This window comes from Solea solea, chromosome 4 (assembly GCF_958295425.1).
Source record: "Solea solea chromosome 4, fSolSol10.1, whole genome shotgun sequence".
NCBI lineage: Eukaryota > Metazoa > Chordata > Actinopteri > Pleuronectiformes > Soleidae > Solea > Solea solea.
In genome coordinates this window covers 8,147,749-8,163,736 of record NC_081137.1, presented here as the reverse complement: position 1 = coordinate 8,163,736, position 15,988 = coordinate 8,147,749, and the positions used below count along the sequence as shown (strand labels likewise).

The window sequence follows — 15,988 nt, the reverse complement described above, 5'->3', positions numbered from 1 at the left end:
TGTTGATTGCAAGGGGCTGCTGTGATTATATTGATTTAGAAAAATCAGTATAATTAGAAAAATGTTGTTTTGAAGTTTGAGATTTCTGACTCTTGCTCTAAAACAGTTTTGCTTTGGTGCAAACCTAAATCGGCTTCACTGTTACATTTATATTTCACTTTTACTTGTTTTCCCGTGTATTTAGAAGATTACTAAATGTCATCACCACATCTAAAGGGTAGAATATTGCCATTTTCACATTAAAGTGATGAATGATACCCCCCCACCCCACCCTCCTCTTCTTCCCCACCTTATACGGACGATAGTTCCCCAGCTTTGGCAGGAGTGACGGCTGGCTTGACCGCAGTGCCTCATCAGAGCTCTGCTCAGCTGAATTGTGAAGTGAACGAATCGTTTTAGTGACTGATTCAGTTCAGTTCGTCCACGATAGCGACCTCCGTTGCTGCAGACACATGCCATTGGTCTCCGGTACTGCAGACGCATATTATTGTCTCACTCCGACCCATGAATACAGCCGTAGTGCGCTTGAAGGTGGAAGCAGTGCTGAGTAACGTTAACACCAGACAAGGACCGAACAGGCCAGGTAAGAGCTACACGTTTACTGCAGACTTTAAAATATATCAAACGTAAACACTATTCAGTATTATAGCATTGTTATTCCGGGCAAGCTGCATGTGTTTTAAATATGTCAATGTGGTTCTTTCTCCGAAGTAAGGACACAACGTGCACATATGCAGTGAAGAGAGTTTGTCAGTTTGCTGCAGTGCAGAGCAACTGCATGGGCGTCGTCCTATCTGCGAGGAGAACGTCGAACAGAACAGGCTTGATGTAGATGCGCCTGAGAATATATTGCATATTTACATTTGCTGATTGGTGCAGTTGCCATCTAACAATTTCTGGTTCCCACAACGTTCTGGGAATGTCATGTGTTAGTTGCAGGAACGTTCCCTGAAGGTTTGGCCTAGGTTGTCCTATGGTTGTCATGGAATTGTTTCCTATCGTTCTCTTAACCGTTGCTTTTGGTTGCACATTCGGTTCCCAGAACGTTCCCTCAATGTTACTTTAGTCACAGCATTCATTCAACCTTTATAGCATGTTCTCTTTTGGCTCACAGAACGTTCCCATAATATTACTTTTGTCACAACCTTCATTCAACCTTTGTAGAATATTATTTTGGTTGCATGACAGCATTTAGTACATATTATACAAATTGTATTATTTTCAACTGTCTCATACTTGCAGTCTTAGATGGATGGATTGAAGACTGAATGACTTTATTCCTCCACCAGGGGGGAAACACACATTTACAACAGCTCAGTAAAAGAAATGAGAATAGAATAAAATAAAATACAATATAGTAAAAAAAACTACAAAATTAAATAAAAAAAGTAATAAAAATAAAGATTAAAAATAAGATAGAATGCACAATATCTAAAAATGTACACACAGTGTAGAAAAAGACTATGAACAGTAAAAAAAAAATTCAAAAATCAAGCTTTTACAAACAGTGTTTAACAAATGTAAAAGGCCACCGTCCAATGTAATGTCTTTTGTTTCTGTAATGGTTAATACACCAGTATGTAGAAGCGCTTTAACAAAATGATATTTTTAATGCTAAATATAATGATAATGTTAATATAATGATGTTGCCAATTTACAAAAAATAGTAAAGAAAATTATTATTTCTTGATTAAAATATCATATTATAGTTATTTACTTCCATTTCCAACCAGAAACATTAGTTTGATTATTTGAATGTTATGCTTGATTAATTTCTGACTTTGGGTACTTATTTGCCAAATAAATAACATTTTTAGTTTTAGGTGGTATAAAATAATCTAATAGAAATGGAAAAAAAGTAAAACAAACAAACACATGCATACAAAACAAAAATTATAAATAAAAAAAATATAATGTAAAAAATATTGAAATAATAATAATGTAATAAAAAACTGAATAATGGCTCTTGTGTGCAAGTAAAATGTGACTGTTTGGAAGGCCCCACTCCATCAATCTCTGTCAGGTGGCCTAAAAATGTTGAACAAGAAACACATGTTTGTTATGTTATATTTAGAACAAAAGCAAGAAAAATTGTGTTCACTACTTTTTGTAATTACAAAAAGTGATTGCTAGATTTCCCCTTCATTTGATTATTATGAACATACATTCACACAGACACAGACAAATTGAGAGAGAATTTCAATTTGTTACCTTTGTCTGTGTGGGGCAAACTTGAGTACTTGTCCAATCAGGTCTTCTATTTCTTTTCTAGGAAAGTTTTTCTGGCAGGCCCCGAGAGCAGAAGTGTAGAGAAGTTACATGTCCAAAACCTCATTAGCCAAGCATAATAACAGAAATACATAACTATGGGGCAACTCAGTTTCCCCTGAGTTCAGAAATATCTTCATTCTTTTCTTTGTTCCATGTCCACCAGTGACACTTGGTCCTGTTAGCGTACCTGTTAGCAAAGATGGCGGACACTGTTTACGTTCTGGGAATGAGGTCCCGTCCCCCTACGAGTGGGGCCCAGACCAAGTGTCCCTGGTTGACTCGGGAAACTGAGGTTAGGAAGCACAAGTTTTTCAAAAATACTACCCCTATTCTAGGAATACAATGTTAAATGCAAATCGGCGAAGTATTCCTTTAAATTTCGTCCAATCGCTGACAGGTCTGTAATTAAAATGAACCCATTTCACAATTTTTCATTCTCAAACCAGGTCCATTTAGTGTTTGAACGGTGTTTAGCGCCGCCCTCCCGTGGAAAACCAGCAAGACTATCAAGACATGCAGAGAGGGATACAAATCGATTTTGTCACTAGCAATTTGGTGTCTCCACTTGTGTTTGACGCCAGGATGGAAACAAGCGCAATGATTGGTCTGTGAGCATGTGCTGCACTGATGCACATAAACAGATGAACTCATGGCCATTGTTCCCTTTTCGTGTAGTTTCATTGTAGCAGTGTAGTTTAATGTCAAAATGCGTATCTGCTACGCAAAATGCGAAGAGGTCTATGGGTCTATGAGATTGAATTTATGCAATTTAACGTTTCTTTAGTATGAATGGTCTAAAGACAAAATTATGATATATAATATAAATAAAGATTATGTCTGACTTTGAAAGAACCAATAACTCCCGATGTCCTATGTCACACCCTTACAAATATGCTCAACATGGTAACTGCAATACACTAAGAACAATTTGGCACTGAGTCTGCAGCAGTCTCAATAAAAAGGAGACTACAAAGAGAATCATACTGGATGTATCTCAATGCATTTTTTAAACTGCATATATACATTAAAGTCCTGATATAGTCCAGGTATATTCATTTGTGAATTGTGTTTTTGTGAGTCTATTTTTCCTGTTGTATATTGTCATGAACTGAACTGCCTGCAGGGGTCGTGTGACTGCCACTGTATGAAAAGCCGTTGGCATATTTTTTTTTTTCAGTTGATATGACTATATCAAAGGCTATCAACTATCACCATTTGACCATTTTTCTTAAAAAAAAGCACCATCTCCAAAAGTCTCAAAATATCCCTGCGTGACCACACACGTGTCGCACACAATGAAATTATTTCTTCAGCTGCATTTCAAAATGAATCACACAGAAGAATGCATGGAATTCCACTGGCATGGAAGTGTAATGATTGGATTTAAATATTGAACTGAGCAACTGAGTGGATTAGTACAGTGAGACAACCGTATCTAAATAAATACTCCTTGAAAGATTTATTTTCATATTCATATTTACTACTTTACTATTACTTATTTACTGGAAAGTGGGGTATAAATATATTCCTTTGGGCTCATATGTACAATTGTCTGTGAATTTAGCAACTGCTAACCTTTTATAATGTATCGAAACATGTTTTATGAAGGTTGAAATGCAAACATTTGAAACCTCTGGATAATGTTCTCAGAACGTTCTCGTTGTAAACAACAATACCGAAATACAACCAAATGGGAACGTTGTGTCACCACTGTGCAACTACAAGAGAACGTTTCTGTTTTTGGTTCCCTCAACGTTTAGGGAACTATAGGCTTCTGCATAACCCTCAGTTTTTGGTTTGGTTCTAACCAACCTTAGGAGAACCATGGGCTAAAGTTCTTTGAACATTTTGTATTAGTAAGGTTTCGCCTGTACAATAGATTGTTAACTTTGTGTCAATATGCATCTTCTCTCTGTTTTAATTGTAATGGAAATCCCCAAACTGTGTTCTGAATTCCATCACGTCCCATGTTCTGCTCTGCCAGGTCATAACGTGGTGTGGCTGTTGATCTGATCGATTGGGCACACGTCAACATGGAGCTGCACCTGTTCACCACGGTCTGTCTCCTCTTTGGCAGGATAATGATTACGCATCAGACTCACAGTATGTGTATATTTGTTTCACTGTGTTATTATTATACACTGTTACTTTTGGTCAAGAAATAGTTGCAGTATGACAGGGGTTAGGGCCGGCCCTATGCATTTTGGTGGCCTCTGCGAGAGGGTATTTGTCTCCTTCCATCTCCAACACACACCACAGTGGTTTCGAGAAACACATTTTTAAGTGACTCCTCAGACAAAGAAAGCCTGTGTTTCATTCAAAATTTCAATATGTATAAGAATGTCGGATAGTCCTGCTGATCCCAGTATATGGCTCTGAATCAGTTATAATCTTGAGAAGTCCAGATAGAGAAAAGTTTCTCTTTGATTTTCTCTAACAAGTGTAGTTGGTTACGTGGTCAAGTCCAATGTAATACATACGTAAAAGCATCAATGTGTCGTCAGCATGCAAAGTGGTTATAAAATTGTTAAATCTCTGGTGAAAAATTAGACAAAATCATAAAGACAAATAAAGCACTTTAGATGCACATATATAAATATCATCAGTAGTCAAAGTTACAGTTTGTAGTATTTCTGGGGCTATATTAGCAGAAACTTCTTTCTGATGTTCTGAACACAGCAGCTGTCAGTGTAAAGTGTCTTGATAATGTACATGAATGAATTGGTGCTATATAAATTGAATTGAAATGAACATATCAAATATCAATCCCCAGTGTCTGTGAATGTACGTTGTATGTATGTTTATTATTTGGTCTGTTTTTCGGAGTAATTTAGTATTTGGTCTGTTTTTCGGAGTAATGTATTATTTTCAGTTTTTTGGAGTAATTAGTTTTTTCTATTTTTCAGAGTGATTTTTTTTCTGATTTACTGAATAATTTTTTTCTGAGTTTAGAGCACATTTGAAACAATAAACACATTCATTCCTTTATTGAGAGTTCGATTTATAACAACATGGACGACTCGTTTAGTTTAATCAAGTTTTGCTTTGATCTGGGTTTAAGACACTGGGAGATAGTCCTGTCCTTAAATCACATAGATGGTATTACCATTAGTTTGTCGACTTTACGCAGGCACCTGAGGACTTTGCGGTTGTTCAGAAGGAAAGCTCATTCAGATCTGTTAGACATAGCAATGTTTCTCCAGGATCAGTTGGACAGATATGGCAAAAATTATCCCATTTTCAATGACCTTTGGGTTTGTCATTTTGACAGACCACACATAATTAATATGTATCAGATATGTATCAGATATTCAACATACAAATAGACAATGAGGAAAACAAGAACTCTAAAGGAAGAAAAGGCAATTATTATTTAACATTATTTAACAACCCATATAGTTTTTTTATATTACTTAATATATTCTTAATATATCTGACATAAGCAAACTGAAAATCACAAAGGACATGTTAGTCCTCTATTCCAGAAATAACTGAAACATGTCTCTTAAACACACTTCTGAGGGGCACATTCTCTTCTGTTCAGGTTTGCTGGGCGTCATGTTTATTAAATGCAGGCACACACACACAATCACACACACAAACACACACACCCCTGGTCTATTTAGCTGTCTGTCTTACTTCTGTACCTTTAATTTAACAAGATCAACTGGGGGGGGGTGGGTGGTCTTCTGTGGTCTGCAGCCTGTGGGAATGAGATGCCAATTCTTAAACATACAGAATTGGCATCTGTACAGTAAAATGACAAGATATACTTTTCTGTATTGGGAGTGTAAATGTTATTTTATGTAACACTAACAGTGTAACAGTGATTTACTTTCTCTTTGCATCTCTCCCAGTGAACTCTGTGTCCTCGTTTCTGTTCACACCACGTGGGCCCCAGATGTTTCCATGTCTAACTTACCTGGAGAGAAATGTCAGGGTAGACTGTGAGTTTCCACCCACCTACCAGGTCCCAGGCCCCTACTGTGAGTATCGGCAGGACAGCCGGCTGGTGGGCAGCACCTACCCCAATGCTGTCATCTACGTGTCCACTGAAGACCGCAGGAGAAGCAATGTGAGCCTGGTCACTCCCAATCTGTGCCGTCTCACCTGGGCCCCGATGGCTGATGAGAGGCCTTACACCTACACCTGCAGAGTTTACCAAGGCAACAACTGGAAAGAGAACAGCATGGCTGTGCACCACAGTGGGTAGAAATGTCTTGTTCTGTGACTCTTATCTTCGAGCAATGGTACCAAAAATATCTAAAATCATAATCTTCTGTGTTGCAGGAATCCTGCCTATATGCTCTGCAATCACTCTTAAATCTGCACCATTGCTTTTGTCCCTGGTGATGTCACTTCCTTTGGCTGTTGGTCTTCTAAGTCCATGAACTCTCACATTTACGGAGATTCAAAGCTATGAAAACCTTTTAACATAAATATGAGTGAATGTGTAAATCACCCGCTCAGTGAGCACTGGACAATATTTAAAATGTTTATCTGTGATGTGAAAGATTTCATGTAAAATACCATATTCTCACCACTGTACAATTGCACACCATTGTTTGACAATGCTTTCAAAACATGAACAAAATCATAGTGATAACAAAATAAGGACCGTCAGCAAATTAAATAGCGAAAAGTGTTCTAAGTTATTGTTTCTGTTTTAGAAGGAGCAAATTACAGACAGCGATGTGAACTACTGTCTCAATCAGTGGCTAAATAACAAATATTTTTGTAGAAGGCCAAAAAAATATTAATTGTGTGGTCTCTTCAACATAAGATAAAGGGATCTTATATTTGCCATTAGGAACTGAATTTGAATTATTTACAACTGAATGTGAACCACTCAATTTGAACCTGAACTGAACAAGTTGAATAATTGCTTTTAAAATTAGAATGTCAATTGAATCTGAATGTATTGGTTTCAAAGTGTATTGCAATAAATTACTGCAGCATAAAGTTGTATGTAAAGGTGAGGAGAGCCCATGTATTGGCTGTTTCGTGCAATAGTATAAGTCTGGATTTATGAATGATTTAACACAGCTAATCATCTTTCAGTTTGCCTTATTTTGATATGTTCACCACTTTGTGCAACTATGCTTACAGAATTGTATCACTACAAGTTTGCTTTAGAATAATAGTAAATAATAACTGCTCAAACACTGCCTTTCCTGCTAGTACCACACACCTACAGTTTAGATGTCATCTCTTTTACCTAGTTAAAGAGTAGCAGCTCAAAGAAAACAATTGCTTCCCTATTGCAATGTGATAAAATAAATCCTTAACATGATTGGGGTATTTCTTAAGCATAAATAAATTTGAACAAGTCATTGCAATGTAGTGCTTTGAAGAGGAGGGTTATCTATGCAGCCTTTAGGTCAGAGTCAGCCTACTGAGAACAAGATGGTGGCATAATGTTAATGTCATATCCTGTATGTTAACCATTGACAATTCTCTCCTTCTGATCACTTGTGAAAGTACATATTACTGTATGTGTATAGTACAGAAATGTATCGTATCCTTTTAATTATTCAAAGTAGCTTCCATTTAAACATTTAATTTTGTATTTCATTTAACATTAATGCAATTTTTTTAAAAAAAAAACACTAAATGTTATCCTTTTATTTTTTTATTTTATTAAGTATTTGGTTATGCTTGCAATAAAAAAATTATATTTATAAAATAATCAGTTATTTTTGTTTAACTGTATTTTAAAAATTGAGCTTCGTGTGATTTTTTTCTTTCTTGTTATTCTTCAATGTGTTCCATATATTTGCAAATTTTGTGTGAATAAGTATGTAGATTTTAAGTTTATATGCAAAGATTTTATCATGAACTAGCAAAAATAAGCAGATTTCTGACGGATTATACCTCACCCAGTCATTTCTACTTGTTGGAATACACTTAAAGGGCTAGTACAACTCATAAAATGTACATTACCTCTTGCCAAAAGAAATTGCAGCTCTGACCTTGTGACTTTAAGCCTCAAAATCAGTTGGTTTCATTCATTGGGCTAATATCTAGCAGATTATACCTCACCCAATCCTTTTTAGTTGTTTGAATAACTTCAAATTGCCAGTAAAACCATTAAAATGTACATTTCCACTTAGGAAACAGATAACACTTCACCCAGTCATTTTTACTTTGTGGCATACACTGTGAAAGAAATTCTTGAGTCATCAGTGTTGAGTAAATCATATCTTTACTGCATGCACGGATTTTTTTATGGAGGAGAGACACTGTCACCAAGGACGGTCTAAAATGGTCTCTCCCCTTCCTCCAAAAAGCTTCACCACTTATACAGAAACATCAAAGTAAAACAAGAACAGACACCATACCTAATGTTTATGACCCTAGTAGATGTTATCTAATGTTTACCCTAACAGATGCCATTATGTGCAACCCTTACGTTGACCTTTCCTGGTGACCTTTCCCTATCATATAATCAGCCCATTCATTCACAGCTTGACTGTTAATTGTTGTCTTAGAACATTACAGGAAACAAGAAGAAAACCAGTTATTTCTCACAACACTCAAAGGACCATGACAAGCCATTACATGATTTGTTGCACTTGCCAAAAAGTAATTGCAGCTCCGATCATGTAACCTTAACATTTTTCTGCCCTAAAATCACTTGGTTTCATTCATGAGGCTAATATCTGGCAGATTATACCTCATCCATTGTTTGAATAACTTTAAATTGCCAGTACAACCCATGAAATGCTAATTTTCACTTGCCATAAAGTGACTGCAGCTCCTACCTTGTGACATAAAGTTTTTATTTGCCTCACAATCACTTGATTTCATTCATGAGGCTAATATTTGACAGATTATACCTCACCCAGTCATTTCTACTTTTTGGAATACACTTAAAGTGCCAGTACAACTCATAAAATGTACATTCCCACTTGCCAGAAAGTGATGCCTGATGACTGTTTTATGGACTGGAGATGTGATCAATGATCCTATTTTCATCAGCTGAAGAAAAACTAAAACGTTTTTTACTATGTCTACACAATTTTGGTAAAAACTGAAAATGTTTTGTTTTTCTGTGACATTGTTGGTTGATGTTGTGTGTTGTGAAATGAAAAGCTACAGTCATTTTCACTGGAATCATTCTAGAATAAACATGATGATTATGTAGGAAAGTGTATCATCTGCATAGAATAGAACAATAATAATCTAACAGCAGGAAAAATAGTGTAAACCTTAATTTCCTAAACCTGCAGGGGGCAGCAGAGAGTTAAACTCAATCTTCTTATCACAAGATTCTTATCCTTATCCAGGATTACATTACACTCTTGCAGAGATGACATAGCCTGTCAAATAAAATTGAGGGAGGGATCCAAGGGCGGTATCAACATCCTTTATTGTATCAACTTTGACACCAATTCAATTGTCCATAACTATCTGAGAAACTATCCCGAAAAGCAATCCGATCGAGAACAAGAACAGAAAAAAGTTTGCAATCGGAAATTTGCTGACGAAGCTTATGAATAATGTTACTTCCTCGTTCTAATAACGCTTAACGTTCATAAAATACAGATATCGGATATAACTTATCAAAACAGGCAAATCCGTTAACTTGCATCTTTCGTTTTCAAGTCGTACTTTGCCCTGGAAATTTTCTGCAGTATTCGCGGCATAACACCGGAACTATTAAAGTACCATACCCCTGTTTCCGGGGAGACGAACATCGCTGCACACAGGCTTCGTATTGTTTACAGTATGATTTACACCATCACTGCGTTTAACGGGTAACCACTGTGTAGAATCCGCCGTCCAAGAGAGGGGTGGAGATCTGTTGTGTTTAGTGTTTGTCCAGGAAAATGTTTGTCGTGTGTGTTTCAGTTGCTCATTGTTGTAGAGACACTGGCGGGCACAGTTGTTAAGCTAGCAGACGGGGGAGACAACAGGGAGACAACAGGGAGACAACACCAGAAACAACGTCTGTCATTCGATTACAGAGATGCCAGCCAACAAACGGATCCACACGAAAACACTGAAACTGGGCTGTGAATGGAGTTCATGTCAGGAGTCTTTTAACAGGATGGAAAACTTCTGTAAGCATGCGGAGACTCACGTAGGTGCAGTCAACCTGACAGAGGACAACGACGAAGAAGACGCAGAAGGTGAGTGGTGTTTTTGCGTCGCAGTAACGTGGACATGGGCTTGAAGTCGGCAAACCACGAACAAAGCCCACGTGGGACCCATATCATCAGTCCACATATATCTAAAATTACGTTATTGGAATAATATCAGTAGGTACTCCGGTTTGTATTATCAGTATCGTATCAGACTCAGATAAGTGGTATCATCCCATTCCTAATGTTATTTTCTGGTAGTTGTTCAATAAATAAAGACAGCCAAGCCAATAATAAAGAAATATCTGCTGATATAAACGTTTCTTTTTGTTCCAAGAGAGAAACTGTATGTGGAGAGACTGTGGTTTCTGCTCTGTGGAGGGTCCTGAGGAAATTCGACGACATCTGTTCTTCCACTGTTACCACACGAAGCTAAAGCAGTTGGGTCAGAAGTTGCTCAATGCCCAGCCTGAGCTTGGTAGCTGCTCCATTGGCTACCACAACCACAACATCGTCCCTGAAGTCCCTGACAATTTTGTCTGCCTTTGGGAGGATTGTGAGGTACAGTACTTATGTGAAACACACTCCAGTAGCAAATGGCACCGTCTAAGCCAGACGTTTTGCATCATAAATACGTTTTTATTATAACCTATATATTGTTCCATATCAAAACAAACACTTTTATTTTGAAATTCTGTGAAATATCGTCACTAATATTGTCATTGTGATATCATTTTAAACTCATATCGCCCACCTCCGACTGTCGCTTTTCCCCAAAAACTTGGACTTTTTTCTTCTTCTTTTTTTACTTGATGGGCCCCAACTGACCAGACTTGTCCCCCAGGTCATTTGAGTTTAAGAACCCTGATATAAACAGTCACGATTCTTAGCCTTGTTATCTTAAGAAGTATGTTTTTAAAAATGAGCAGTTTTGGTTGCAAATCATATTCAGTGCTGGAAAAAAATAATAATTAGGATACAATGTTTTAACCTCAAATTATATATTTTTTTTCTATTTCTATTTTCTAAATAAAATGTAACCATTTCTTCCTTTTTTCACATTTGTCATAGCAACCACCATATGAAAACCCTGAGTGGTTTTACCGCCATGTGGAGATGCATAGCCTGTGTATAGAGATACCAACAGGAGACTGTGAATTCCCTATACGCTGTGGATGGAAAGGTAATTTACAGCATTTGGTTAATTGATACCACTTGTTTGTCCAATATCATAACCATTAAGTATCTGGCTATACCAATATAGTCCTATACAGTCTTTTAAACCCTTCAAACAATAAAGCTGTTAATAGTACAGTGTTGATGATACAGTTACCTCCTGCCTATAATATATACAATAGTATATACATAATGCTCCAACAAATTGGCAGACATTTGCAGCCCTCATGTCACATAACACCTAGCTCACACTGGTCACGTGGCATTTTGCCTATTTTTCATGCGTGATTTGGGAGAATCTCTCTCTGTCTGAGTAAGCAAAAATCACTTAATGTTTTCCGTCATGCAGCCAGTGGAAACACTCACACACAAGTGAGACACAGCAGACATGCTACTAAGCAGTGACACACACTGCCACACATCCAGTGTGAACCCACCCTGGCAGTGTTGGTGCGTGTCTCTCCTTACAGCATATCACATGTGTCTAGTGAAGAATTTATGTCATATATAGGGGTTTTGTTTTTTGATATTTGCTAAGTTATTTTGGCCAGTATTGGATCAATACTGAGTAATGGATCAACATATCCCCTGTAATTTATGGTGGAGGAGGTTGAAAAATGATTGTTTACTCTTCTGTTTAATATGTCACTCCTCAGATTGTGAAGCCACCGTCAAAGGGCGCCCTAAGCTGCGGGAGCATCTGCGCAGCCACACGCAGGAGAAGGTAGTGGCATGTCCAGGCTGTGGGGGGATGTATGCCAACAACACCAAGTTGTTTGACCACGTCATAAGACAGAGCGCCATGGAAGGTAAACAAAAAAAAAAAGAAGAAGAAAATAAAATAAACCACGTCCAAAATATGACAGGATGATGTATCCAACGTTTTATATTTTGATGTTGTGTTTTGTGCTTGTATTGGATTTAGGTCAGAGGTTCCAGTGTTCTCATTGTTCCAAACGGTTTGCCACAGAACGGCTGCTGAGAGACCATATGAGGACCCACGGTCAGTTTGAACCTTAACACTTGATCAGTTTTATCATTTATCATCACTAAGTTTAGCTACAGTTTAATACATAGCGTTGTTTGCTTTCTATTGGTATGGAGCAATGCTTCTATGTAATGTTAATAATATTAAATAAAAAGTCAAAAATAACATTTACTGATGGAGGCAGCAGTTCATTAACAAGTCCTGATGAAAAATTCTCAACTTGATTAGAAGCATAGAGCTTCTAATGTGAGGGTTTGCTACTGTGTGCTAAGAAAAGTTATGTTGTCATGAAATCAGAGTGTGCGCGCTAAAGATACAGTAGCTCTTATATTTGGAAAAAGACAAAAAAAACTTTTAAAATGTGAGGGTATGACAGTTGTAATCATGAAACTGCAATGTATTTTTCAAATTAGTGTGCCAATCAAAATTGAAGCAACAAAAAAAGCTATGATTTTCCTTTCCTCCTTTCATTATGATAATCATCGTCACTGGTTTGTTTGTTTTTTGTAGTGAGTCACTACAAATGCCCTCTCTGTGACATGACTTGTCCTTCACCCTCTTCAATTCGCAACCATATCAAGTTTCGTCACAGCAACGAGAAGCCATACAGCTGTGAATACTGCGAGTACAGGTATCGTATGCGCCAAAGCTGTAGCAATGCACGTTTACATTCCATTGTTGACACATTTGCATTGGACTTCTTTTTTGTATTTGCAGCTGTAAGAATCTTATTGATTTGCGCAAACACCTGGATAGCCACAGCAGTGTGCCGGCATTCCACTGCGAAATTCCCGGCTGTGGTTTCACTTCTCGCACCCACAGCACCATGAAAATTCACCATAAAAGAGAGCATGAGGTGGGGGTTTGAATGAGGAATTGTACTCTTGAGGGGAATGTTGGTATCATTTATTGTTCTGTGATGTTTCTCTTTGAAAACCAGGGGAACTTTGTCGCTCGGTACAAATGCCATGTCTGTGGTCAGTGCTTCACCAGAGGCAACAACCTAACGGTGCACCTGCAGAAAAAACACCAATTCAAATGGCCATCTGGACACCCCAGGTTCAGGTATGTCTTCAATCAATCAATCTTGTAGTATTATAATAATGGCAATATTTATAGACCATTTCCTTATTGAATGAATAAACCAGGCATTTTCTGACATAAAAGGTAATAACTATATTTTCTGCATGTAATACAGATCATAAACAGTAGATATTTTATTTAAGAATGTATTTACTGTGTATTGTCACTCTCCTTTGAGAAGCACAAACATGTAAAAATAAACATTTTTGTGGGTCCAGAACAACAACCTGTGTGCAGCTTTATATCCCCATATATCTACCCTAAAAATATCCAGATATTATTTATAAGCCATATTGCCCAGCCTCACAGAAACATTGATTTAATTTGAATTGTGATATATATTGATATCGAATGATATAAAAAGTATATCATAAAGTCGGTAAGTTTAAATGTGATTAAGGTGTTTTAAAATTGTGGATAATTTGGATGAACTTGCCAAATGCAGAGGCAGCTGTGTTTCTGTGGGGGGAAAATGGCAGTTTTCTCTAAGGTCTTTTTTGCAGAAGCATGAGTGGTTTGTGACAGGTGTGTATCTGTGCCACAAGCTGGTGAAGGGGGGTCTGCTTACCTCAGTCATCGCTGACTGTGCCAACACCTCATACAACTACACTTTAAAATCCTGATGTGGCTGGGATTTTTTTTTTTAGTTAAGCAAGTTAAGCAAAACTAAACAAAAGCTATTCAATTTTAGCCAAACAATACTTGGTGTATGTATCGGTCAGATACTGGTCTTAATCACTGGATAGGATATTGGATAGTTAAAAGTGTAAAGTCCAATACAATCCAAAAATCACTATCCTACATGCTTCACTATGCACAGACTGTAAAAGTTATAAATCCTGCATTTTAGCTGAGTCATTTTGTGGATGGTTTATTTCTTCTTTACGAGAGAAGAATATTTGTTACCAAACGAAAAACATAAAATAAAAGTCCATGGAAGAAGAGCAGAAAACAAATTAAGTTAAAGTCAAACATTGTTCCTTCAAATTATCCACTGTGGACATCAAAGCAATGTTTGACTCTTTAACACCAATTAATTGAGCAGAGGATAGTTCCAAATAAAAGACATCAAGACATGTGAGAATCCAATTGTCCACATTATGACTATAAAGTTTTGGAGCACTCACAGTGTGACCTGTTTTCTCCTCAGATACAAGGAGCATGAAGACGGCTTCCTGCGTCTGCAGCTGATTCGCTATGAGAGTGTGGAACTGACCGAGCAGTTGATGAGGGAACGACAAACCAGGCAAACAGAGGAGGATGAGGATGGTGGCCAGACTGAAGGGCAGAAGCTGGCAGAAGAATCAATGGGCGCGGCTTCCTCAGAGTTACAGGTAGAACTGAGAGGGGTGCTGCTGGAGGAGCAGAGGCCCGAGCCCACCATCAGTGCAGAGGAGAACAGTCAGGAAGAAGGCACGTTGTATGTTCTCACTGGAGGTTTGTCACATGAAGGAACTGACTCCATCATGATGAATTTTCAAGATACTTCCTAGCAGCAGGGAATGCAGATGGTTCAATTGCAGGCTTACGTTCTCATCTTACACAGGAGGACACACTGTTATTGGATGTGCTGCTGCATAGCTACACTAAGCCGGTGCACTGTAACTTTGTTAAATTAAAACATCTAAATGAAGGGACACATATTCCTGATCATTAGCCTATATTAGGTAATAAACCATATTATATATTTCCTTTGGTAACATTGCACTTGTAGCTGTTTGTGTATTGTTTACATTAAGTTAATTAATTGTACTGATGTCAGATAATTTACTCCGCCTCATGGTTGATCATTCCTTTTTTTAGAAAAGGGAAACCGTTCCAAATGTAGAAAAGCACCAGCCATACTTTTTGAAATGTGACAATATAAGCCAAGAGATTGACTGTTGGCATTGATGTTCAGCATAATATGTCAAATCTAATAACTTGGAGAGTGTATTTTTTTTTACTCTGACTTTACTACTTGAATAAAGTTATTATCAAATGTTTGCTAACATCATAATTGCAAAGTGTAATTTTGTGTATGCACTGTTTCATGTAACGTTTAGACCACTGCATATATAGTATTTGATAGTATAGCATTCTGGCGCCCTCTGCTGTATACCATTGATCTTATTGACATCCTTTATATGGTTCCATTTAAAATCATAATACACATGTTCTCATTCAAAAAGGTGAACATGAACTGAAACATTAACTTTTTAGTGTTTTCTGGTAATAATAATAATAATAACAATATACCTGGTATTAAGTGGATGTTACAGGCCATTATTTTAGATATTCCCACAGTCCTCAAATGTAATTGCACTGTTGTAAATACCACTCAAGCCTCCTCCACTGCATAGCTACAGTATTTTTACATGTTTTCCAGGAATATAACTTATCT

General features: G+C 37.3%; 2 protein-coding genes across 2 annotated transcripts; both read left to right on the top strand.

The window, feature by feature from the left end:
- Window positions 1–310: 310 nt before the first annotated feature.
- Window positions 311–7,250, top strand: si:ch211-215c18.3 (uncharacterized). The gene is made up of 4 exons (XM_058627520.1): window positions 311–583; window positions 4,256–4,374; window positions 6,129–6,476; window positions 6,562–7,250. The coding sequence occupies exons 2-4, from the start codon at window positions 4,305–4,307 to the stop codon at window positions 6,660–6,662; spliced, it is 519 nt and encodes a 172-aa protein (XP_058483503.1). The 5' UTR covers window positions 311–583; window positions 4,256–4,304; the 3' UTR covers window positions 6,663–7,250.
- Window positions 7,251–9,937: 2,687 nt separating this feature from the next.
- Window positions 9,938–15,598, top strand: hinfp (histone H4 transcription factor). Its single transcript, XM_058627513.1, has 9 exons — window positions 9,938–10,406; window positions 10,696–10,919; window positions 11,430–11,541; window positions 12,191–12,343; window positions 12,460–12,537; window positions 13,033–13,153; window positions 13,240–13,378; window positions 13,463–13,587; window positions 14,756–15,598. The coding sequence occupies exons 1-9, from the start codon at window positions 10,244–10,246 to the stop codon at window positions 15,096–15,098; spliced, it is 1,458 nt and encodes a 485-aa protein (XP_058483496.1). The 5' UTR covers window positions 9,938–10,243; the 3' UTR covers window positions 15,099–15,598.
- The last annotated feature ends 390 nt before the right edge of the window (window positions 15,599–15,988 follow it).